Source organism: Cyprinodon variegatus, unplaced genomic scaffold, assembly GCF_000732505.1.
Source record: "Cyprinodon variegatus isolate N-32 unplaced genomic scaffold, C_variegatus-1.0 Scaffold1122, whole genome shotgun sequence".
Taxonomy (NCBI): Eukaryota; Metazoa; Chordata; class Actinopteri; order Cyprinodontiformes; family Cyprinodontidae; genus Cyprinodon; species Cyprinodon variegatus.
The window spans coordinates 122850-148378 of NW_015151575.1; the positions used below are offsets into that span (position 1 = coordinate 122850).

General features: G+C 36.7%; 1 protein-coding gene across 2 annotated transcripts in view; it reads right to left on the bottom strand.

Moving 5' to 3' along the window:
* The window catches only part of adcy5 (adenylate cyclase 5), a 111682-nt gene that overhangs the window by 16939 nt on the left and 69214 nt on the right, over positions 1-25529 (bottom strand). For both annotated transcript variants that reach the window (XM_015400590.1, XM_015400591.1), the window contains exons 4-9: positions 17427-17538; positions 11531-11658; positions 9749-9907; positions 9492-9633; positions 3822-3944; positions 930-952 (exon numbers count right to left, since the gene is read on the bottom strand). In XM_015400590.1, the coding sequence (XP_015256076.1) occupies positions 930-952; positions 3822-3944; positions 9492-9633; positions 9749-9907; positions 11531-11658; positions 17427-17538 (687 nt within the window). The remainder of the gene's footprint in view (positions 1-929; positions 953-3821; positions 3945-9491; positions 9634-9748; positions 9908-11530; positions 11659-17426; positions 17539-25529) is intronic.

The window sequence follows — 25529 nt, forward strand, 5'->3', positions numbered from 1 at the left end:
AGTCTGTCACTGAAGGAGCTTTCTGTGTTGGACACAATAGATGACTAATAGCCATCCAAGGACACTAAATTACTTTTAGTCTGGATTTACAATTTCAGCAAGGACTAAGTCAGTCAGTGTTTCACCAAAAACAAACCAGAGAATAAAAAGAGCAACAGCAAAGAGCTCCAAGTCCAAAACTACAAAATTACATCTATTCAATTAAGTTTATCTATATAGCACCAATTCATAACACGTCATCTCAAGTTTACCAAATTATACAGTTACATTGATTAAAAGTTTTCTATCTATTTAAAACCAGTAGATTGCATCAACTCATTGACTCAAAGGCAATCCTTCACACTAAGCATGCATGTAGCGACAGTGGAGAGAAAAAACTTTTAACAAGAAGAAACCTCCAGCAAAACCAGACTCAGTGTGAGCGGCCATCTGCCAAGGCCGACTGGGGTTCAACAAGACAACATCTAAACATTAAGATCACACATCTAATCTATTCTATGCTGCACACAAACTGAAACCACAGCTCCAGCTCTAACTCTGTGTTTTGTCTAAAAATCAAGCATTTATAGAAAAACTGGTTTTCTAGGGAAGGTAGCACTAAGGATCTAAATGATCCACTTAGCAGATCTACTGTGAGACACAAGACAGGTTAAGAGGTTTGTTGGTACATCTGCTATAAATGTGTAAAACACCTAAAAAGAATTTCTTCTTTTTTGCAGCAAGAGTGTAATTGACATATCAATAAATGTAACATACATGATAAAACCAAACTGAATAAAGGTTTAAAGGAGTGGGAGTTACAATAAATGTGACCCTCTCTAAATAAAAGGACTCTAGGACTCTGGATCTGTTCAATTCTAGTGGTGTTTATGCCAGAAGTACCACAAAATATAACCAGTGCTGTGTGTTAGAGCCCAGTTGATACTCACTTGTCTTTTGGGTCCCCGAAGCCCTGAAATCAGAAAAAACAGAGGGTGGGGACAAGATTAAAGAAATAATATAATGTTCTTTTGACTAAATACAAATTGTTGTACATTTAATATAAAATCCTAATCCATAAAATAGGAGCTCTGATTAAGTTATTTTTCCATTTAGAAAAACCTTTGAAAAAAAGGAAAACCCTATAAGCAGATATTTATCCTCGATGTAGACCACATTTCTATTAAAACCTTTCTTTATTGGTTTAAAGTTATATTTCTATTTTTAATGTGGTGATTAAGATTTGAAAACATCAGTCTGAGAGCAATTATTAGGTTATTATTCTATTTAAAGAGTTTTACTTAGTGACAGACTTTTTTTCTGTCAAGCTACAATTTAATCAGTATGCAAATACAAAGTAAGAAGGTTTTTTTTTAACAATCTTTCAAACAAAAGGTTTATGCATGTATACCCATAGATATGACATTGCCTAAAATTAAAATGCTAAACTTTTCCCACCTATAACAACTGATGTAGTGACTATTTGTGCAAAACTAATATTCAAAAATCAAAAAAACTTAAGACTTAAACGTGATCAAAGCAAAAGGTGAATTTAGGTGAAATAGTCACCTGATGCACCGTGGATTCTGGCTTATGCAGCCCAAAACGACCAAAAACTGGTCAAAATCGAGTTTTTTGTTGCTTTATTCTCTGTTCAGACAAAACAGGTTACAGGCTTAACAGGATTCTGCTGCTGCTCTCATTCTGACTCCTGCACCTGTTCTTTGATTGACTGACTGATTGAGACTGAGACCAAGACTGGCTGGGACTGGTAAACCATATGACCACCCACGTGCATAATGAGCTACCTAAAACCTTCCTATTTATACTGTGAAACACCCACATCCCAAGCTAAAATGAATTAACTAATTAAGTGAATTACTAACCAAAAACCTATTCTAAATAAAAAAATAGAACTAAGTAATCTAAATTCTAAGATTTAACTGAAAATTGAGAAATAGCTCCTATAACTGATTTATGCTTTTTTTTTTACTTTGAGCCTTTTTTTGTCGTAATGTGTAAACGAAGGGTTTTCTGCAAATCAGCCTCTGATTGCATCATGGTCAATCCTATGACAAAAATAAAACGCAAACCTGGTATTATTATTTTTTTTAAATAACCGTTATTTAGGGAGCTGATGACAATGATTGGTCTGAGGCGAGGGAGGGAACAGACGGCAATCATGAAAGGAAATGTTTCCTGTGGGTGGAAAGAAGTCAGCAGGAAGGAATATATTAAGAAGGTAATGCTAGATGAGTGATATTTTAATCCAAATCTATAACCTGTTGTTGATTTCATTACGTGATCTAAACTTTTAAAACTAGATAAATACAACAGTTATCTTAGAAAGACTTGTTTGTGTTGTATAATGCTGTTATTTATCCTATTAGTGAATAAAAAAAAAAAAAAGCATGTGATTTCAGGATGTGGTCAGTATGAGATCTTCAGATACATTTTCCATTCTTTTAACCCTCTTCCAATACAGCTTATTCAGAGCAATGATGACAAACAACATTTAGCAATTTAGCATTTCTCAGACTAAGAGGGTGAAACTATTGACATTTCTAAATATTAACCATCTTCTAATATGTTTAAAGATGCTATTTTACACAAACATTTGTCATCAGAAAACCAGTGCATCTCTAGCACCCTCTTGAGGTGTAATGTGTAATATCTTGTTAAAATAACTATTGTAACCTGTTTGCATTATTTATTTACTCTTTTTTGCAAATTCTTTTTGCTTTTTTCTCCGTTCATGATTATAAAGACATTCTGCATGTTTAGTTTCTCTGCACACGCCCTGCCACACACACACACTTTGTTGCCTTTTCTCTCCTCAGGACCGTCTGTTAATGAACACTGGAGACACAGAAGGCACCACAATGACAGGCGGTTTAAAAGATGATGTATAGCTCACGTAAAAAAATTAGACTACACGGATTGGAAGGGTTTTAAATGAGTCAGGATGCCTTTGCATTCAGTGGGTGGCGCCATTTTCATCTTTTCCTAATCAGTCATGTCTGATTGCTGAGGATACAGCCCACTCCCTCATCTTTGTAACACACTAATATTGCATTGTATTCCTATGAATGCATCTCTGGAACATATACTTTGTTCACAACACATTAACTGGTACTTTTAAATAAAAAAAAAAAAACCTTACATAATTCCTCTTATATACGAAAAGTATACAAAAAAATCTGAAATGATTATGAAAAGACATGATCAAGTGAAAAAGACACCCACTGGTGAGTTTATACCTTCAAAAACTACTTTATTTCCCTGAATGCACTTTTTACCTGCAGAATTTGGCTTCCATAAATCTCTATATAACAGATTTATAACAGGAAGACCTGCCTAGAGATAATGGTGCCCATCCTTCCTTTTCCCTTTGTAACAAATATTGTGAACTTCTCATCTAGAGATGCTTGCACTTAATGAATATGCTTCTGGCCTCAGACGCGGAGCAGCTACAGCACATAAATATAAACCAGAATTTCAATGAGTTCACATCACTCCACCGCAGCATTTCTCACTTGATTGCGGCTGCCTACACGCTGCCTTTCTCCCCTCTTGCCGAGTGCTGCTGAGAGCCTCTCACTGCCAGGGTTAGGTGTGCCATGAAGGGCCATCCCCGCTGCTACTCAGCAAAGAAGATCAAAGGATTATGATCATTAACAGTGTGTAGGCTTCACCACCAAATGAGGCCTGAGATGAGCTACTGGCAGCAGAGTCACCTGTCTGTGGCAGTCTAATAATCCCAATGAGCATAATATTACTACTAAGTGGAGGGCCAGTCTAACTTAGTCAAACATTGGTCAATTTCTTTGAATCTTCCTCACCATCCTCTTCATCTCCTTGGAGATCTGGTTGTAGAAGGGACGATCAGTCCAGTGGCCGCTGTTGTGAGTGACAGAATTGGTCCTCTGTCGACTCATTTTGGCAATCATTGCCTTTTCTTCTTTCTGTAAAACAAAAAGGATACAGAAATTAACTTTGAGCCTTGAAGAAAAATTATATTATATTGGGATTTTTTATTGCATCTTCTCAATTTATTTAGGAATAAGTTCCTTTCAGCAGAGAAACTGAGATATGTTGTTTTCATACAGTGCTTTTGCAAAATGATTCACCTCTCTAGACTTTTTACCTATTTTGTTAACTTCCATCTTCTAATGTAATTGTTTTATTGAGATAATTCAATGTGAGATGCATCTAAACACAAAACTCCAAGTACATTAAATGTAACAATAATAAATCCATCCATCCATCCATCCATGCATCCATCCATCCACAGAAAATATAAATATTTGCTCTCTTTGATAGCAAATTCCTTAAAAGTTACCTTCTCAAATCACAGAGTCAGTGAAATAAGTTAACCTTAGTGGAGCTCAAGTATCTGTCCACAAAATAAGAGCTATGCTTATGATAGAGTTGCTGGGGAAAAAAATCCATTAGTCAGTTTCAATCAGATACTGAGTTTGCCAACATGGAGGAAGATGCTCTGCTAAGACTAAAATGTATATCTTCAGCCAGGAAGGAAAACACTATGTCTGGTGCATCTCATCACCACAATGACACCATTCCTACAGTAAAACATGGAGGTGGTGGAATCATTCAGAGGGTTTGTTGTTCAGCCTGAGTTCAAGGTTGACCTTGATCGGGTGCACTGCTAGATAAGATGTCTACGGTCAGGTCAAAGTTCAGATGTCAATTCAATTGATTATTTGATTAGATAAAAAAAAAAAAAAATACTGTTCACAAACAATAATAAACCTCAGAAATGAAGGAAATGATGTAGTTTTACCTTGAGGAATTGAATGCCCTGCTAAGTTCTGACTATTTGTGTTTGAGGACGGGTTACTTATTTAGTCTTTATCATTGTTTTTTTTTTCTCCAGAACATAATCTTGAGAGTTTTAGGTCTGCTCTTGAAATGAAATGGGAACAACAAATCACTCAAACTATTGATATTATTTCCATATTGTAAGTAAACAAACATGGTAATTTGGTCTGCTCACTTCTTATGGCATTGATTATAAACTAAAACAAGCTGAAACTCTTCATTTCACAAGGCTTGAACATGAAATGCAGAGGTATTCATACACATTTGAAAATAAATAATGTATTCCAAAGCTACTATCAATTTTCTCCCAAGCTGTGCTGGAAATATTGAAAAAAATTTAGGAAGGTTAATGTGTTAAATGAATTGTGCCATAAAACTAAAGCAATGTACCAGGCATTTCTGTTTCACAGATCTAAGGACTGACCAAATAAAACCTTAAACTTCAAAAAAGTTCCCTCTGTCCTCAACCACAGGCAGTGAAATGAGAATAGCATATCACTTCACTTCACATGACATGCTAACTATAGTCGCAGCTTGTGATACTGCCGGGGGAGGAGAGGCTGATAAAAAAGCCAAGTCATAAACAAACTGGAGGCTCATGCACTGATAAACTGGGTCCTATCTGAGAGATAGTTGGTATGGTGCATAATGTCAGTTTACTAACAGAGTGGGGAGCAATGTGGACTGGAACTGTGAACAGGAGTCTATTAAATCAGTTATTTAAAGCAGAATTGCTTTATATTATTTATTTTCTTACTTTATAAAGGCTTTAATCGAGCAACACATGAGTGAGAAACTGTGAAATAGAAGGATAATGAATCAACAGCACAATTGCTAAACAACAAGTGATCAATTATGGGAAATGTATCTTTATCTTTATCTCTTTTGGTTGGATCTATCTCCTCTGATAAAAAGGCTTTGTCTGAATAAAGACAAAGGTTGTGTCTGAATGTCCACCCTAATTATTATATAGTAGATATGCCATTTTAAATGAGTGTTCGTACGTCTAGTGGATAAACAAAGTATTGGACTGGAAATTTCCCACAATGCACTTTGAAAAGTAGTGATCATCCATCACTTCCCGATCCGTCCTGCGTATGCGCAAACAGATATACATCCCAGTGCCCATAAATAATGTAATTATGGTACTAAAATTTCTATCCTTAACTCTCTAAAGAATGCTAAAAAACACATCTCTAAAAAATTTGACAATTTTTGTGAGACAATTTTGATACTTTTTACATTTTCGTCGTTAAACTGCTTCTCTGACGTCATCGGACATGATCAGAGTAGTCTTGCAAAATATGATTAAACCACGTTTATCTGAATTTTAGTTGTTTCGTTCTTTATATTACGCACTATATACCATAATATTAAGACAAAGGAAAACATAAAACTAAAAAAAGACTAGATTTATGTTTAAATCCAAAGCCAAAAAAGTTGGCTCCCGGAAGTTCGTTGGGAAGAGACGAGTCATAAAACAGAAAGGATTTTAAGGCATTTATTTTCTCAGGAAATACACATTATATTTTAGTACTCTTATTATTTTTGGGGAGGGAAAAATGTCATTAAGGTCTTTTTAACAAAATAAAATCTAGGGCGACCCGGATGCACAATTGAGCAGATGCGATTGCGAAGAACGGATCATGCTCCCGGGACGGATCGGGTAGTGACAGTCACTAGACGAGCAGATATATCCTGGAATACTCTTTTCTTAAATCCCATAATGCTTTGCTCTCCTCACAAAGCATTATGGGATGTGTTGTCACAGGGGCCCACTGTCGCCATAGGCTGCCGCTACCCGACAGCAGCGACAAATCTTCTAATGTAATAAAGGGGGGCGAAAAGTGTTGGTCATCTCTGATTTTTTGTTCTATAACCTTAGTCATTTTTAAACTTTGTCAAAACATGTAGTCTTTATGATATTGTTGTCATCAAATGTTCTCTAATTAAAAAAAAAAAAAAAACTCAGGCCTTTGTTTAGAATTACATTTTAAGGTGCTATCTAGACATCTAAATATTATTAGTTAAGTCTGTAGCCCTACTTTCTTTTTTTTTAATCAGTCGTTTTATCTTTTTTATACATACTGCTCTGGGGGTTCAACACAAATGCATGCCAAACAAAGCAAACTGGTGAATACTGGTGGTGACTAGTGGCCTAGTGGTTAGGGCATTGCACTTGGGTCCCAAATGTTTTAAGTTCAAACCCCACTCCCACAGACTGCCTCCATGGGTCCCTGAGCAAGACTCTTAACCCCAGACTGCTCCCCAGGCGCCGCACAATGGCAGCCCACTGCTCCCGAAGGGTACGGGTTAAATGTGGAGAGTCCAATTCGTTGTTTTCTACATGTGACAGTGTAATGACAAAGTTGAATTCCATTCTATTCTATTAAAAACAGAGGCAGTTTCCACAGCAGCTCCTCATCCTTCATTGTTTTTTCATAACTTTAACTATGTTTAATAGCTGAAAACGTTGATTGTAATTTCTACAAACAAAAAAAAAATGTTAAAGCTGTTTATAGCGAATAAATGCTGGTTGAACATTAACTGCTGTTTTCATAAATTAAACTCTAGACAGTTGAAATTGAATGCTCTAATAATTTCTTTGTATTTTTTTTCTAAACGTCTCCCTTCACTACATTACAAATGAAAATGACTAACAAATTTGTTTTTTGCGTTCTACTTTCAAAATAATCTACTTTCCAACTTTAAACAAGCTGGAACATTTTCAGCTATTTTCCGATGTCCACTTCCGCTTTNGTCAAACTTTTGGTGTCGATCATTCGATTTCATCCTGGACACTACAGAAAATGGGCTTAAAGTGTAAAAAACCGAACTTCTCCTTTAATGATACTATTTCTAATTTGCCAATTGTGGGATAGCTCCATATTAATTTCCATCTATATTTCATTTGGTTTTCCATTCTTCTTTGTCCCTTTTAAAGAAAAACATCCTCATTATGATGAAACCACTACCATGTTTTATCATGTGGGTGGTGGGTTCAGGTTACAGTGTCAGCCTTAAGCCACACTACAGTAGTTATTTCTGCCCTGCCTCAAATAGTGCGAAGAGCATTGTCTAGACTTTGACTAGGCCATTCCAACAGATTAACATGATTTGGTTTTAGACCACTCCTTTGCAGCTCTGATCATTTGTTCAGGGATGCCTCCTGCTGGAAGGTGAATTCTGCCTCCATCTTTTTTCCAATCATCTGTACCTTTTGAAGGGTGCAATATGGGTTGTCTTCCAACACAGTGTTTAACGCTAAAAAGTTGATTTATTCAGATTTTCCAATTTAATAGTGAGTGTAGAAAATTCTTAGCCTTTTCATGTTTTTTTTGTTCTAAAACCTTAGTCATTTTTAAACTTTGTCAGAACGTGTAGTCTTTATGATACTGTTGTTATCATATGTTCTCTAATAAAAAAAAAAACTCAGGCTTTTGTTTAGAATTACGTTTTAAGGTACCATCTAGACATCTTAATATTAGTAGTTAAGTCTGTAGCCCTACTTTCATTTTTTTTTTATCGGTCATTTTATCTTTTTTATATATAATCCTGTTAATTAAATGCATCATTTTTATTTTCTTTAACTATTTGTGTTGCCTGTATTCCACTGAACGGTACTTTTTTTTGGTCTCATGTGCAGCGCTTTGATTCGTCTTACCGCTGAAATGTACTACATAAATAATCACCAATTCCGGGAATTATAAGAGAAACTGTTACACAAGATTTCTTTTCAGGGTGTAAGACAAACAAGGCTGAATCCCTGTACCATGTAGTTTAACATCTATACTAGATTAGATTTTAATGTTTAACTCTTTAAATTACTATATTTCACATCTTTATTAAATAAAATGCTCAAAGTTTGGATGCCAGCAGGCAACTTTTATAATACAAGTAAAACTTTTCCCAACAGCCAAAAAAATAAAACATTGCTGCAAAATGTTGTTTCTAATGGTTCCCAGATAATTCTGTCTGCAACTATATGTAAGCAGCCTGTTAGCCTGGATTTCATTTAGGGGTATAAGAGTGATGGGGGTTCAACACAAATGCATGCACTAGTGGCCTAGTGGTTAGGGCATTGCACTTGGGTCCCAAATGATTTGAGCTCAAGCCCCACTCCCACGGACTGCCTCCATGGGTCCCTGAGCAAGACCCTTAACCCCAGACTGCTCCCCAGGCGCCGCACAATGGCAGCCCACTGCTCCCCAAGGGGACGGGTTAAATGTGGAGAGTTCAATTCGTTGTTTTGTACTTGTGACAGTGTAATGACAATAAAGTTGAATTCTATTCTATTCTATTGTGAACAGAGGCAGTTTCTCAAGCAGCTCCTCCTTCATTGTTTTTCCATAACTATAACTATGTTTAACAGCTGAAAATGTTGATGAATGTCATTTACCAAAAACAATAATGCTTAAAGCTTTTTATAGCGAATAAATGCTGGTTCAAACATATTAACTGCTGTTTTCATAAATTAAACTTTTAAGACATTTCGTAGTATTTTTTTCTAAACGTCTCCCTTCACTACATTACAAATAAAAATGAATAACAATTTTGTTTTTTGCGTTCTACTTTCAAAATAATCTACTTTCCAACTTTAAACAAGCTGGAACATTTTCAGCTATTTTCCGATGTCCACTTCAGCTTTGAATCAGTAATGAATCCTCTACCCTTTTCTGGCTGCAGCCCACAATGAGGTAGGTTTCTATATTGTTCCTCTTCAAGTAGGCGTTTCTCTCTCCTCCTGCTCCCGGTTCCACATCATAGTCCCCATTCAGATAATTCAGAGTGGCTTTGGTGATGTGGATGCGCCTGAAATGAGAGCATGCCATTATAGTCTGTTATGTAAACCTCCACAGCTGATCATCCACACTTAAGCATGAGCTTGTAGGAAGAGAAAATGGAGAACAAAGTTTATTGGACAAACCCAGCTGAGCCTCCTGCTTCCATCTGATTTGCTAGTGTGACATCATTGGACCAGACATCAAACTGCCACTTCCTGAGTCCCAGCACCCCGCAGTGAACCCTGCCGCTGTGGATGCCAACTCGCATGTTCACATTCACCCCTGTCACCTCCCGTACCAGTCTGTAAGAAACATAGAAGAAAAAGAGGGACAATTTAGACAGTTTCTGAAATCACCACAATCCAGAATCAACCAAGAACATATGATAGACCTTTGTACTGTGCATTGCTAGCATCAGGCACATTTTCATTGCTTTCATCGACGCTTGAAAACCCGGGAAGTGTATCCATACATATTCAGCTGGGTAAATTCACCTTAGTGGGACTTTGGACCCTCCAGAGAGGCAGTACGGTTTTTAAGTGGTGGTTTGTGTACAGCTGCAGTGCTTTATTCAACGAGTGGCATAAGTAACCGATGAAGTTGAGTGTTAAAATGTTGTGTTACATGCCCTATGCTTATCACAGAATAAGTTTTAAGATGTTTGTGAGTGAGAAAGTACACGTCAGAACTTATCTATGTAATTAGTGTGTCCAGAAATTGCCCTGTTCTAACTTTGTGATGAAGTGGCAGAGTCCCGGTCTTCAGGCAGGCTGGTGCTTACTGATACTGTCACACCTTGATGATTTAGCCAACTCATGCCGACGTACGGAAAATTAGGCAAAGACGCTGGTGTACATTGGAAAAGTTATGGGTAAGTTTTGCATAACCTATGAGCACCCTGGCACACGTTGACATATGACAAATACTTCAAGAAATTTTACGAATGCCAACGTACGCTCATACGTGGGCCATAAGTTACAGGTAAGTTATGTGATCGTTGACACACACTAATATTAGGTTACTCATTAGTTGTGGTGTCTAGCTTATCCAAAACCTAAGAGTAAATTGTGCGTAACTTACACTTAACTTATGAAGAACTTATCTCCAATGAATATCCACATATGCTGCTATATTTGATGTGTTTCAGCACGTCAGGGGGGGGATCATTGCTACCCCCCTCAGGACACTGACTTGTAACATATCATTGGGATTAGGCTAATGTGATATATGCATAAGTTAGGCTGTCGATGGACATAAGTTCTGGAGTCATTTTGAATACTCGATGTATACGCCCAAAATTGAAAAAAATAAATAGAAAATTGAGTGTATTCCAGCGTTTTAGAAGATTCTAGGACATTGGCAAATGCTGGCTAAATCGTCAAGGTGTGACAGCGCCATGATAGAGGGAATATGAGTTGACTGTCATCTGTTACCAATCGTCCAATGTCTCAAGCTTCTATTTCATATAAATAAATGCTTATGTGGACACATGGATTAACAGGTAACATCTTGACTAAAAATGTTTTCCGTTTGTTCTATGGATATCTGGGATTTTCCTGGTTAATAAAATGAAAGAAAATGACTGTTAATTAGCTTTTAGTGACTCATAGATTAAAAAAGCTACTGTGCCAGATGCAGGTTGATGAAAAATTATATGTCAATTTTTTTTAAGCTTGGGGATTACTTCTACGTAGCTGGTCAGCACTGGAGGTAAAGGGAGATCCACTTGTATATTCTTATTCCAGCCACCTGCTGGAGTGATGGTGTAGTGCGGTTTTTCTCAGGGGGATTGTCGGGGGGCTTTCAGAGTAATGGAAAATTACTCAGATTAATTATCTGGGATTCTTATTACCTAGGTACAAATCCTGGGGCTTTCAGTAGAAAAAGGTTGATCATGACATTGGATCAGGTGTTCTTCAACTTACGAGATGGCTTCTATCATGTCAAGCCCCATCTCTACACAGCAGTGAGCATGATCAGCTCTCGCCTCTGGCAGCCCAGACACACAGTAGTAGCAGTCCCCCAATATCTTGATCCGCAGACAGTGGTTCTCCTGTGAAAGAAACAAGAGAAAGAAAGGATAGGTATATTCTAGTATTAACTAAATGTCATATAAAAATTATAGGGGAGGATTTTTGCAAGTTTTTGAAAAGACCAGTCCTCTCCACTTAAAAAAAAAATGCACATGCGCAACCCTGTACCTGCTCCTGAGAGGGAATGCCTATTAAACCTATGCGAGAGCATGCACAAACCCATTTCTCTTCATGCACGCTCTGTTTAAAAGTGTCCGCTTGCATCACTCATACAAGCTTACTTTCCAAAAGAAGATTTACAATTTTTCGACTATGTCAGACTCACCACTGGTAAGTGAAAATGGGGACGAGCACGTAGGACGGCCTTACGTAAACATATCACCAGAATGATTGACAATTTGGGGGGACACTTATTTTGATGATACACCAGGAAAAAGAACATCTTCCACTATACCTTTTAAAAAAATCTTATATTTTTTTGTCTGCCAAAATTCCCAGTCAGCCAGGTCATGGCAAAACAGGCTTAAATCTAAGGCAATCAGAGTTTTGCTCAGTTTTTCTAAAACCATTCTGACATCTATCCTCTCTTTGTCAATACGGTTTGACGGAATCTGTAGTTGCAGCACTGATGTCTTTAAGCAATCAAAGTCCATTCTCCCAAGGACGTTCTAAGTCAGATGCAAATCAATTACCCACCCTTACTCTTTGGTTGCTGGAGTCTGTTTTAGAGCATGAGTTTTGTGTTTTAGAGCATGAGTTTTGTGTTTAGCCATCTAAATGGTGATGAGTGTGCTTGGGTAACATCTTTGAAATGAGCACAAGAACCAGATTCTAGATGCTTGAAAGCTCAAAATGCAACTCTTCTTTTCTGTTCATTGATGGCTTTTCTCTTTCAACCTCTTTCAAACCATCTTTCCAAAATCCGAGGTAGTTGACACTTGTTTACTCAACTGTTAGAAATATTTTTTTGGGCATAATTGGGACAGAATTAAAAGTTGATTGTAAATCAAATGTGGGCCCATCGAGAAAAATGTAAGAACCACTGACTTTACAGACACTATGGTAAAAACTTTGTCAGGTAGGTGCAGGTTAGTTTAGTTCTGCTTGTGATGCAGAACCTTGCCCTAATGTTGTTGCACACCACAGGAGTACCAGATGCAAACCAAAAAATAATTCTGCCTTAACAAGCCTCTGGACATCACAACCTTCAGACACAAAAGACATCTTAAAAGCAATACATATAATGTAATTTAGGGTGGTGAAGAAGGAAATCCAAATTTTCAAGACTCACCAAAGAGAGTCAGAGTATGGCATTTGTTCCCCAAAAGTTAGCATTGAAAAAAGGGACCTGCAACTAATGTGGATTTGCCTGAAAACAACTCTTTTAAAGCTGAATGAGACTCACTCTTAAAAGAAATACAAGTAAAAAGAGATTTCATTAAGGGAGACAGAGTGTTATTGTGGAGTTTACAGAATCAACTTAAGGGGTCCAGGTAGGAAAAGGCAATGAGGGCATACAGAAAGAAGCTGGAAAGGAAACTCTAGCAGAACAATATCAGAGATGTGTGGTCATGGATGAAGAAGATCACGTTTTAGACTAAAGGGAGATCAGACAGACTTAAGTCTGGACAGAGCCAATGAACTGAATACATTCTTCACAGATTCCATTTAGGAACAGGTTGAGCATCCTTCTCTCCTGCCCACAGTCAGACATCTCCCATCTTTGACCGAAAGCTTTTTCATCACACCTCAAATGTTTTACCTCTACCACTGACTCTACTACTTCTATGAATTTGTTGTCATCCAAATCAGAAGATGAAACTACTCTCTCCACCTTCCACCTGTCTGTCTCTAATAGTCAAGTGAAGAGACAACTGGAGAGACTGAATCAGGATAAGTCCCTCAGCTGACACCATGGTGTCGGGCCCAGAGTCCAGAGCAGCTCTGTGGTTTATTACAGCACCTCTTCAACCTTCGCCTGACCAGGAGACATTTCCGATGATATGGAAGACCACCTGCCTTGTTCCAGTACCAAAGAAAACTCAGGCAAAAGTCCTCAGTGACTATAGAAATGTTGCACTACCCCACATCATGAAGGTCTTAGAGAGACATCTGTTGGTTCACCTCAACAAAACAAAGAAGCAGCCATCAGGACCCCTGCAATTCGCTTATCATTAGAGTTGGTGTTGAAGTTCCCTGCATTCACCTGCTTCAACAAACCCACTGTCATATAAAAAAGGCAGGACACACTGTGAGAATCATATCATTTGATTTCTCCAGCGCATCTACCACAATTTAGCCTGACTTACTTTGTCAGAAACTCAAGAAGACTCGGGTAGAGGCATCAACAATTGCCTGGATCAAAGACCACCTAACAAATAGACCACAGTGTGTTAGACTGAAAGGTCAACTATCTAATCAAGGAGTCAGCAGCACAGGGGATAGTACTCTCACCATTCCTTTTTACTCAGTATATCTCAAATTTCCAGTAGAAGACAGAGTTCTGTCATCTGGAAAAATAGTCAGATCACTGTAGATGTCATGTGCATCAGGAATGGACTAGAAGCTGAGTATCTGATCCTGAAAGTGAGAAAAACAAGGGAGATGATTGTAGATCTCGGAAGAAACAGGAAAAGGATGGATCCTATTAAAATGATAGGAAAAGAAGTGGAGGTGGTGGAGGTGTGTAAATACAGCCGTGAAATCATACAGAAGGTATAGAGCAGACTATATTTCATTAGGAGGCTTAGGTCCTTCAGCATTTGTAGCAAGATGTTATATATCTTCTATAAGTCTGTTGCGGAGAGTGTGGTCTCTTCTGCTGGGGTAAAAGCATCAGAATAAATGACTGATGGAAGAAAAACAAGCTGATTAAGGAGGCCACCTTTTTTATGAAGTCTCTAAAGAGAACTTAAAGTAGAAATTTTCAATAAAATAAAGAGCATTTTGAACAACAGCGAGAATCTTCTTCAAATGATTGTTAAACTCCAACAGAGTGTCTTCAGGAAAAGACTTCTCTAAATCCGGATCAAGACAGACCCCTAGAAAAGATTTTTCCTGCCTATAGCTATCAACATCTACAACCACTCATTAAACAAAAAACATTTGCGCTAAGACATCTCATTTCCCTTTGGGATCAACACAATATTTTTGAGTTGAATTGAATTACAATAAAATTCCTGTGCTCAAAAACAACAATGCATGCACAATAATTTTGCTTAACCTTTTTGACTTGTTTGCAATACAGCAGCACAAAAGAACACAGAAATGGACAACGTAGCAACAATTCACGTAATACGAAACAATATGATATAAATGACAGCTTTACCTTGTTAAACTAAACAACATTTACTGGTTGTTGCATTTCAAGTGAAGAAAAAATGTCATCTAGAATAAATCCAGCTGCATATTCTAAAGCTTCAACAGTGTAAGCCTAATTAGCTGAATTCTTGGAGCATCATTTAGTCATTAAAGCACCAAGGGTTTAGCAAACAGAGGGTCTAGTGACAAAAGTAGGGCTTGAAATGCTAAAGGAAGCATTCAATCTATCAAAACGATACGGAAGCAGGGGTCTCACTTTGGATTTAAGACTCATAAACATGCAAGTCAGCATCAAATTAGTTAATTTCTGTATATGGATGTGTGTGTGTGCACATCCTTAGGGCTCAGGAGACTACAGTGTCTCATGATAACCACCTGAGCATCTTAGCAGCACATGGAGCAAAACACAAAAGGAGCCACTGTGTAAGGAGCACAGCGAGCAAATGTGTGTGTTTGTGTGTGCATGAGTGTGTGTTCCTGTGAACACAGAGACAGAAGGTACATCTGGCATGGAGATTAGTGTCAGATGCCACATTTCTGGTTTACAACACCATTATGGCTGCTGGGTTCATAAATATTGATTAAAGGCCGATCATTTCACCTTTCATAAACAAATGACACACATTGAGGATCAGCTCAACCAACGATGACGTTGCTGGATGAGAGAAATGCATCCATATTAACAGGTTTGCCGTTTTAAAAGCTTGTGGTGAAAGTATGAAACCTGCACTGCTTCAGTAATGATAGTAAAGTGTTAGTAAAGTATTTAAAGTTGCTTTATGGTTATTACCAAGTTGATGGTGGTATGGAAAAATTAAACTGTTTTTATGATTTTGATGAAAAGTCATCCACATGACTTTTCAAACTGTGGGCTTTATATTTTAAAACATGTTTCAAAATAATTTTTTCACAAATAAATTTTTTTGTTTTGTAACTGTGTAAACAAATAAAATTAGATTTAAAATTCCGCCCGACATGTCTGACTAAAAAACTGAAACTAGAGGCTATATGACAGACTGAGACTGTGTCCTAATGTCCGCCCTATTCACTATATAGGGCACAATAGTGGTTACGCCATTTTAGATGAGTGTCCGAACTCCTAGTGAATTAAAAAGTAGTGAATTCGTAATTTCCAACAATGCACTTTGGAATGTAGTAATCATCCATGGTCACTAGACGAGCACATACATCCCAGAATGCTTTGCGAGGAGAGGTGTTCTTGGAAAGTATTATGGGATTTGTTGTTACATTTGACGTCTGTCGTCTACAGCTGTCACTACCCAACAGCGGTGACAAATAACAAAGATGGCACAGAGGTGTGCGTGTAGAGAGGCAAAGTTAAGTGACCAACGCGGAGAGAAAAGTAGTGATCATCTGTCTGATCGGTCACTAAATTGATTTCACCATAAAGTCCACTATATAGTACCCACTATATATAGTGAGTGGTGGATTTAAGGGTTAGGGAGGACGTTCGGACACAGCCTGAGTCTTACATTGATGATGTGTCCCTTTTTGTGTTAGGAACAGTAGTGATCATCTGTCCAATTAGTCAGTTAACTGATTTCACCATAAAGTCCACTATATAGTAACCACTATATACAGTATAGTGAGTGAGGGATTTAAGGGTTAGGGAGGACGTTCGGAAACAGCCTGAGTCTTACCTTGATGATGTGTCCACGTTTGTGTTAGGAACACGAGTCTTCTCTTTTTCCTGATATTCCTAGTGGTTCTGGGGAGGATTAACTAGAGTTTGGGCTTTTTGTAGATTGGTTTAATTAATCCTGTCTGGTCTTTGAGCATGTGGCTTTACCTTGAGGCATTGCACAATGGTCTGGATCTATTTAGAAGTGGCCATTTGGCTTCTGACAGTTCTATAGCACTGTCGGTAGATGGAGCCATATCCGCTTATCTCAGCTCATTGCACCCAGTGCAGGAGTTCTATTTAGTCTCAAAAAGGATTATCTAAACCCCAAGTGCACAAAGGGGACCTCAAGGACCACATGGGGTGCTCTCACAGTCTTCTGAGAATGCAAAATGGAACTCACCAGTGGGCTAACTTTAAAATTTTATTTTAATCTGTTGCCCTTATTTTTTAATCCTTTATAAAGCATTTCAAAATGGCATTGTCTAAAATGAAATTAGAACTTAAAAGAAACAATGAAAATATGTTTATAATGTATGAAGTTTCGGTGAACGCAGTTCATGGGTCAGTATTGTTAGCCCTTCCTATGACTCCGTACCCTTGAAGTGACTCTCAGCCTTGAAAAGGTTGGTGACCCCTGATCTAAATACTATCAGGACAGATGCTGGGTGTACATAACTTTATTTTATAATGATCAAATGTTTTTTTTAATCTCTTTTGTAAAGATGTATAATGTGACTATGTACCTTTAAGAAAAGAATGCAATTCCAAGTATTAATGCAGTTATTGAAAATTATACATGCATACATGTGTTTACATCCTTACCGCTGCCAACTTGTCAAAGCGGGCGAAAAGTTCATTGAGAGTCATCACTAACTCCTGTGCAGTGCATTGTGAAGCCAGACTGGTGAAGCCCTCAATGTCAGCAAACAGGATGCTGCAGAAATACAGAAAAACAAGAAAAATCGAACCAAACGTTCTCCATACAGCACTGTTTCTTTAGTTTGCCAGCAAACAGCAGTATATCAAGTTTGCAAAAAGTAAACTTAATATACTGTTAATACTATTGTCTAAAAAGTTGTTTACAGATTAAAATACAGATTTTGACAGCAAATTTGGACTTAAGGTTAACCTAATCGTGTTTTATTTTACTTTTTTCATTCAAATATATTTTAGATTGTAGGTTTCTAAATTTCTAGGTCCACTTTTGCCATAGAGTGACTAATCAATGAAAGGGTCAAGCATCCCAATATGGTTTTATTTTCAAAATGTTTGCATCATATAAACTTGTGAAAACTTTAAAGCATGTGCAAAGCTGAGCTTCTAAATTGGTGCAACTTCAACTGAGTGTCTACATTGAACGGAAACAGGCACACAATTTATAGCCTATGTGCCATCATGAACATGAAGCTCATATGCTAACCAAACCCTGTAAAATTTGTTTGTGGGGGGAGGATACTTGTGTAAACATTACCACTTGTGAAGTTATTTATCAAACCGGAAACTAGCATATGATAATTCAGAGGGGCTGCAGAGAGTAGAGGCAATGGAAAAATGGTATAAACACAGTGCCTGAAGCTAAAAATGTCATCTTCATAACACAACAAAACTTAACATTTGCAGCCGCTGGAGAACAAAAAACTATCAAGGAACCCGTGAAAGAATCTTGCAGAACCCCTCCCATATACAGCTGAAATTGCTGATCTATTTTTCCCCAACCACACAGAAGTACATGCAGTTTCCTCATTTTAGGGTGTTCCAAACCACTTTTGCAAATGTTACCTTTGCATATCCTATGCAACCTATTTTGTTGCATAGGATATGCAACATATCATATGTTGCACAAGCAATACATTTCTCCTCAATGGGAACCTTTGAAGATCAGGCCTTAAGTTTGCATGATACTCAACATTAGGCACAAAGGTATAAAATCACCGGTGAGTGACGACCTGACTGCACAAGCTTTCAATAAATTAAATCTATTTTATAAGGAAGTTCAAACGGAGCAAGGGAATCAGTTACTATCCGAAGGAGAGGCAATATCAGCATTGTTTACAGCACCCGGAAGAGACATGGGAACATTGTTTACAGTACCTAGGATCTTGTGGAATAAAGTTGTTCAGCACTTAAGTCCTCATGTTTTATTGACTACAGATTTATTATATTCTGAAAGTTGAAGTTATCCAGAAGGGTGAGAGCCAGAGAACAGTTGTCTCCCTCCATGCATCCCGGCTGGCAGGCTGCTCAGTGTGAACCACGCCTCGAGCAGCATGACATGCTGTGACTCTGACACAGATAAGTGTAAATGATGGATGAGAAGTAGTTTCACATCACACAGATGTTATTAAGCAAGCTTAGCATGACTGCTATTGTTTCAACTTTATGAAAGGATTTTGTATATTTCATAGACTGATTGTATACTTATAGCATACCCGATTGAGTGTTTAGTCACACATTAATCTAAACATGAAAAATGTTTTATGTGATCAGCACAAAGTGCTGTACATCTGTGAGGCAGAAGGAAAAGACTACATGCTTTATGGTTTTAGTTTTAATTCAGAAATAAAATAAATAGATAGGAATGCAAACGTATTCAGAGCACTTTTCTGAGAAAAAAAATCAGTGCAATCGTTTTTTTTAGTTTCTAACTAATTAGTAAAGTGATTCTTCACTGCAATTTAGTAGCAGAAATACATCATTTTGTGAAAGCATCTGAGGTTGCCTGTTTTAGGTAACATTAAGATCAGAAATGCACCAGACAGGTTTAAAGTTGTTCAATAAATTTTACCAGCTTGGCTTATAAAATGCATGCAAAGGTTAAATAAAAAAAAAATGCTGTTTAATTGATTCAAAGGAATTGGTTTAAAGTTTCTCTCAACTCAGGTAGAAGGTAAAGAAACATTTTTAAGAAGGAATTCTTATAGGACGAGACAACAGTTTGGCCTAAACACAAACAGGTTAAGAACTAAAATGGTGCATTATCCTCAAAATACAATCCCCATCACCAAACAGCGTGATGATAAAGACAAGATGCAGCCATTCTTTCTCTGTAGCACACATAGGAAAGCTGCTAATTGAAGGATAGTTGGAGCTAAAGCAGTAAAACAATCCTGGAAGGAATCATTAGAAATTGGCGAGAGCTCCCTTTCAGCAGAACAACCCCAAACATACACCAACAGTTATAATATCATGGTTTCAATTAATGCATATTTAAATATTAGAATGGCCCATTAAAAATCCTAGAACTAAATCCATTTGAAATCTATTTGAAAATCATGCATCATCCTTCCTACAACCACTAAAAACCTTTGAAGTTAGTGAAAGATTAAAGTAGCATGAAATATTGATTTAAAACACTTTGAATGATATAGATGTTTATATATATATATAGGGGGGTGTTGGCCTAATGGTTAGAGCAGTGCAATTATGCTCTGAGAAGTTTGCAAGTACCCGGTTTCATCCCCATGAGCCTGCACTCTGGGTTCCTGAGCAAAACCCTTAACCCCACACTGCTCCCAGGGCTCAACAATGGCACCCCACTTCTCCCTAAGGGAGCTAAGGGTCAAATGCAGAAAGTGCAGAGAGTGAATGTCCCCATTATGGGACAATAAAGGGATTTGCATATACAATTACCTAAAAATTTATTTATCTAAAAATGAGTAATAATGAAAAAAGGAAGGAAAACAGCTTTGCAGACCCCTTCCAACACTGCTTTGCATTTCCTCTAAACCTATTTAAAACAATAAAAAAAAAAATCAAATGAAGCCGTTTGAAAAAATTTTAAATATGATTTGATCCAGTTTTGTGCTATTTAGACAGTTAAACAAGTTGCGGTTTAGCAACCAATAACCTAAAAGGAAACAGAGGGTGTTTTAAATTAAGAAGCTTTTGCGAAAAAGTCAAAAAGACTAAGCAAATCGGGCGGCTTTTAGGGTAGAGAAGTAAATAAAATGGAATAGCATAGAAGGGGTTGGACTCAAAACAAGCAGCTTTGAAAACTAATGCTGGAAGTTTTAGATGCGTCTTGACCTTTATGGTGAATAAGATATTTTAATTAAAAAGCTTAAATTCACATTTATTCTATCTAAAATCAGTGCCAGAAATTTAGCTTATCATGTTTCTTTTTGTTTGAAGTTAAACTAAATCAATAGAAACGTGTAATGGATTGGTAATTTGTAAAGGGTGTAGCTTGGCTCTGGACTGGACCAATGGGCTGATTGCTCGACCTCTGCTTCATTAACATGGGAACAGTTTTTCCCTGATGGAGATGTTTTTATTTTTTCCCAATTTGGCAGCGGCTCAGCAGCAGGACTGATGATCTCACCAGGCTGAATTATTTCTCTCAGCATGCAGTCCGTGCTGACAGGCTAGCCTGTAATAGTCTGGGCAAGACTGGCAGATTGGCCTTACATGCACTCACAGAAAAAAGCCTGTCCTCACTAACTCAGGTTGTTTTGTAAAAGATTAGTCCTGCAGCACAAAAAGTCATGTTCTGCGCTCAGCTTTCTTCTCTCAATGACCATATTCTTTCTTTGATTTCCATGTTTTTCCTTGGGTGAAACATGTGATGTAGTGAATTCAAAATTGAAAGAAATAAATGAACATTGTTTCGTTTGTCCCCATTTCTCTTTATGACTTAATTTTTCTTCTCATGTTAAAAAAAAGAAATAAAAAAAACTTGAAAGTAAATAAAGTTGAAAAATAATCATAACCAATTTCAAAATATTTATCAAATTTCTTCAAAAACTAACTAATACTCTAATAAAATATATTTTATTATATATATATATATATATATATATATATATATATATATAAAATAAAGTACTTTAATAAAGTATCTCCAGTGTAGTAGACTACACTAAATATGGTTTGTTAATTCTTAAATAATATTAAAAAAGCAAAATAATGTATTTTACCGACCTCTATCTTCTAAACAAGAACTATGAACTACAGGATCAGTATAAAGGAAAGGACCACAGGTCGGATTCGAACCCGGGTTGCCCACGTCGAGGACTAAGGCCTCCATACATGGGTCATGTCCGCTCACCACTGCGCAATCAAAGCACGCCCATAATGCAACTTTTTGCAGAGAAAGAGTAAAATGGCAGATTTTAAAAATAAAAAAAAACATCAATAATATGAAATAATATATAATAGTATTTAAACATGCTTCTTTTGGTTGTGTGGTCCTTGGTTTCCTGGGAACATGATTATGGAGTATATAAAGCAGGCCGACACATTGCATTTCTCCAGTTGGGTCAGTCAGCGGTAAGAAATACCTGAATCAGTGACAGTAAATTAGCAGCTGCAGTGCTTCAGGGTGGATGGGGAGATGGTCTCGTCCAGCTGCTTTTCAGGGTTTTTTGCCTACTGAACAATTTATGAAATGTAAAAGGTAGGGAAGGGGGTGGAGGTGAGGTAAAATGTTCTGTATCTTGTAGGGAGGATGAATGGTTCACTCTCAAAGTGACAGTAAAACTGGTTTTGCTTTATTTGATAGTTTTGGGCAATGGTTTGTAATCTGCAGAGATGGCAAAAGTACTCACTTTCCGTACTTGAGTAAAAGTACAGACACTTGTGTTAAAAAATACTCTGGTAAAAGTGGAAGTACTGATTAAACTTCTTTACTCAAGTAAAAGTAACAAAGTACAGGCTTGTAAATTTACTTAAAGTATAAAAGTAAAAGTAGAAACCACTTTTTTCATGCCGTTGCCTACATTTTAAATGGATGTCTGCCAATAGGACTAGATCTCCATTGTGTTCATTTTCAATCATCTCGTCGTCCATGCTACTATGCTAACGCCACCGCCACCAAGCTGCAATGATTTGCCGCCAATGAATACCGCCGAATCTGTCGATTCATCTTGTAGTGGTGCGTCAAATGCAACGTAGATTCCCATCCAATTAGATTGAATTTGGTATTGATGATGTGAAAAATAATAACAGCAACTCCATTGAAATGATTCAAAACTAAAGTAACCAGCCAATTTTTTAAAATGTAAGGAGTAGAAAGTACAGATATTTGTGTAAAAATGTAAGGAGTAGAAGTAAAAAGTCGCCATAAAAATAAGTAGTAAAGTAAAGTAAAAATATCAGAAAAATCTACTTGAGTACAGTAACGAAGTATTTGTACTTCGTTACTTCCCATCTCTGGTAATCTGTAATCTAAACCAGTTTGTAATCTGTCTGAAGCCCCTAAAGACAAATGCCTGTAGATGTGCTGCCTGCAGTCAGTATCTCTCCATGCTAATCCTCGAATTTATCAACCACTATCAGTCTGTTCCAACTCCTGAAGGCTCTTTTTCAGAATTAGCTGTCCGAGTTTGGCTGTAAACCATTGTTTATCATTATTGTTAGGAAAACAGTCCTAAAAATATAACAGTCAGTGCAGTTTAAACACATCTGAAGATCCCCTACAACCTTAATTACTCCATTCTTTAAAGTTTTCCCCAGAGGCAGTGTGCAGGATGAGGTGGACCATCGTGTGATCAGGGTGACCTAGAGCAGCATGGAGGACAGCATGATCTGTGGTATAGCAAGGATACAGGGTTTTCTCCTCTATGGTTAGAAAACTGTTTTACTTTACAAAGAATCCTGGCTCTGGGTGAAAATATGTTCTCAAAGAAAATAAGGGATATTCACTTTCACTGTTATTTTTTTTTTCATTATATTCTACTGCCCACAAAGACTAATGTATTTTAAATCCATAATCATGTTTCTACCAGGAATGCCATGGATGGATATGATTGTTTGTTAATATGAAGTACACATGTGTTATTTTCAACTTTACATGTATAACAAATTATTTTATTTTTTTAAGAGGTACAAAAAAGGGGGAACAAAAAACAGACAAAATATAGTACGTTATTTATTGATATACTGTTCAATAGCTTAAAATGTACATTTTATGTTATGTAAGTAAGATGTGTAAAAGGTTGCTATTCTTATCTGCAAATTAATTATATTCTGTTTTTTTCAAGAAGCACTTTTGCTATACAGCTTATCTTATAATGATGCATTACTCTTTTATTGTAACCAGATATTTCTGACAATCTTACAAAAATAAATGCGGGCAATAAACATGCAGTGAATAAAGTTGTTTCAAGGCTTTATTTTTATCTTTTGAGACAAAGCTGCAGTAAAAAAAAAAAAAAAGTAGCTAAATAAACTATGTTCCTAATACTAACCCAGGAGTCCATTGTGTGTTTGTATAATATGTTCTGAAGGAAATCTGTGTGGTTTTCTTTTAGGAAAAACACTGAAAACCTACCCAGTTTGTGTCTCTGGCTAAGAAGGGATTAAGTGTCCCAACATGGCCGTATCCATTTCAGAGAATAATTGATTACATTCTGTGAACTGTTGCATGGGAGGTCAGATAAAACCAGAAACTTAGCTGCAGAAAAAAGGCTACTTATTATGAAAGAGGATATAAAAACTAAAATGTTGCATTGAGGGAAAAAAGAAAAAAGCAAAGCAAATTTGGGATGTTTTTAATACAAAACAAAGAGTTTTATTGCTGCTTATTCTTATTCCCTCAGTTTTAAATCATATCAATCAATTATATCGGTGTATTAAGTTTAAGCTACTTTGTAAAACAGCTTAATTGGACAAGAAATAATAACATCATTCAGTTTAGTCTACTTTAAGTCTACTTTTAGTCTACTTTAACTATAAATGCTCTATAAGCGTGCAGAGCTTAGAATGAGAGAGAGAGGATAAGTTCAATAGTGAGTGCCTGCACAGTGGTTCAGTCATGGAAACAAAATTGCAAACCAAATAGCGAGTAAACTATTGTTTTAAGTTGTTTGGAAATATATCGTTTTTCATTTCAAGCTTTTTTAAATCAGGTTTTGTGTTTTTTGAAAGATGAACAGCAACAAGGTTAACATACTTTAATAAAGTATGCAAACAACTATTTTATCTAATTCTGAAAGTAAGACAAAGAGTAAGAAATATTTTGAAAATTTTAAGACATTCTAATCCTTCCTAAACAGAAATCTGGCTGCTTTAAATCTTTTACCACATTTCTTGCTAATGTATGAATATGTAAAGAAATTGGTGAACTTTTTTCACATTTTTTCTAATCATATAATATCAATGTGGTAGAAAAATTAAGCATTGTATTCAAAGTATAAAGAGAAAATTATTTAACACCAAAGCGAATACTTTGTAGATTCAAAGTTTTCTGCAAATACAGCTGTACGTCTTTTTAGGGTATGTCTCTACCAGCTTTTAACACCAACAGACTTAAGTTTGTTTTTCATGTTTAGAAAACATTCAGACTGGTTTCTGGAACATCTATCCTTTCACATTTTTAAATCATTTGCAGCTTTTAACAGCTCTTCTTATACGTTTTTGAAAATTCCGTTCAAGCAATCTTTCCAACTTGCTTGTCGTAGACATTTGTGTCTTGTGTCTTGGTCTTTGTGATGTCTGTTTATAAATAAATTGCATGATAATTAGCCTATATATTCTTCCCTCTGTGACCTTTAAAACTTTAGGCGGTATGAATCCCTGGCACTTCTTGAACATATTGTTGCATTTAAACAGTTGTTTATTATAATATTGCACACGCTGACATTGCCAAAGAAATTTATTTAGGATTTAATACTGAGATTGAATTGTTTGAAATTCTATTTACCAATTAATCAACTTCTGAAGCCAGAAGTTTGCAATGGTTTTATGTAAGGACAGCAAGGTGAAGGGACCTACAGATAAATCCAGCGATAAGTAGCTATTTGGATTGTATTATCGCCCTACCACTTTACTATCCTGCACAATAGATACCACAAATAAAAACATTGAAGTTTGCACTCAGAAAGGAAGGAGAATAAGAAAAAAATAAATGTATTTTCAAGGCACGAGACATAAAGCAGTTCTCTAGATCCAAGATAAAAATGTGGGTGTTCTTTGTATTGCTAGTGA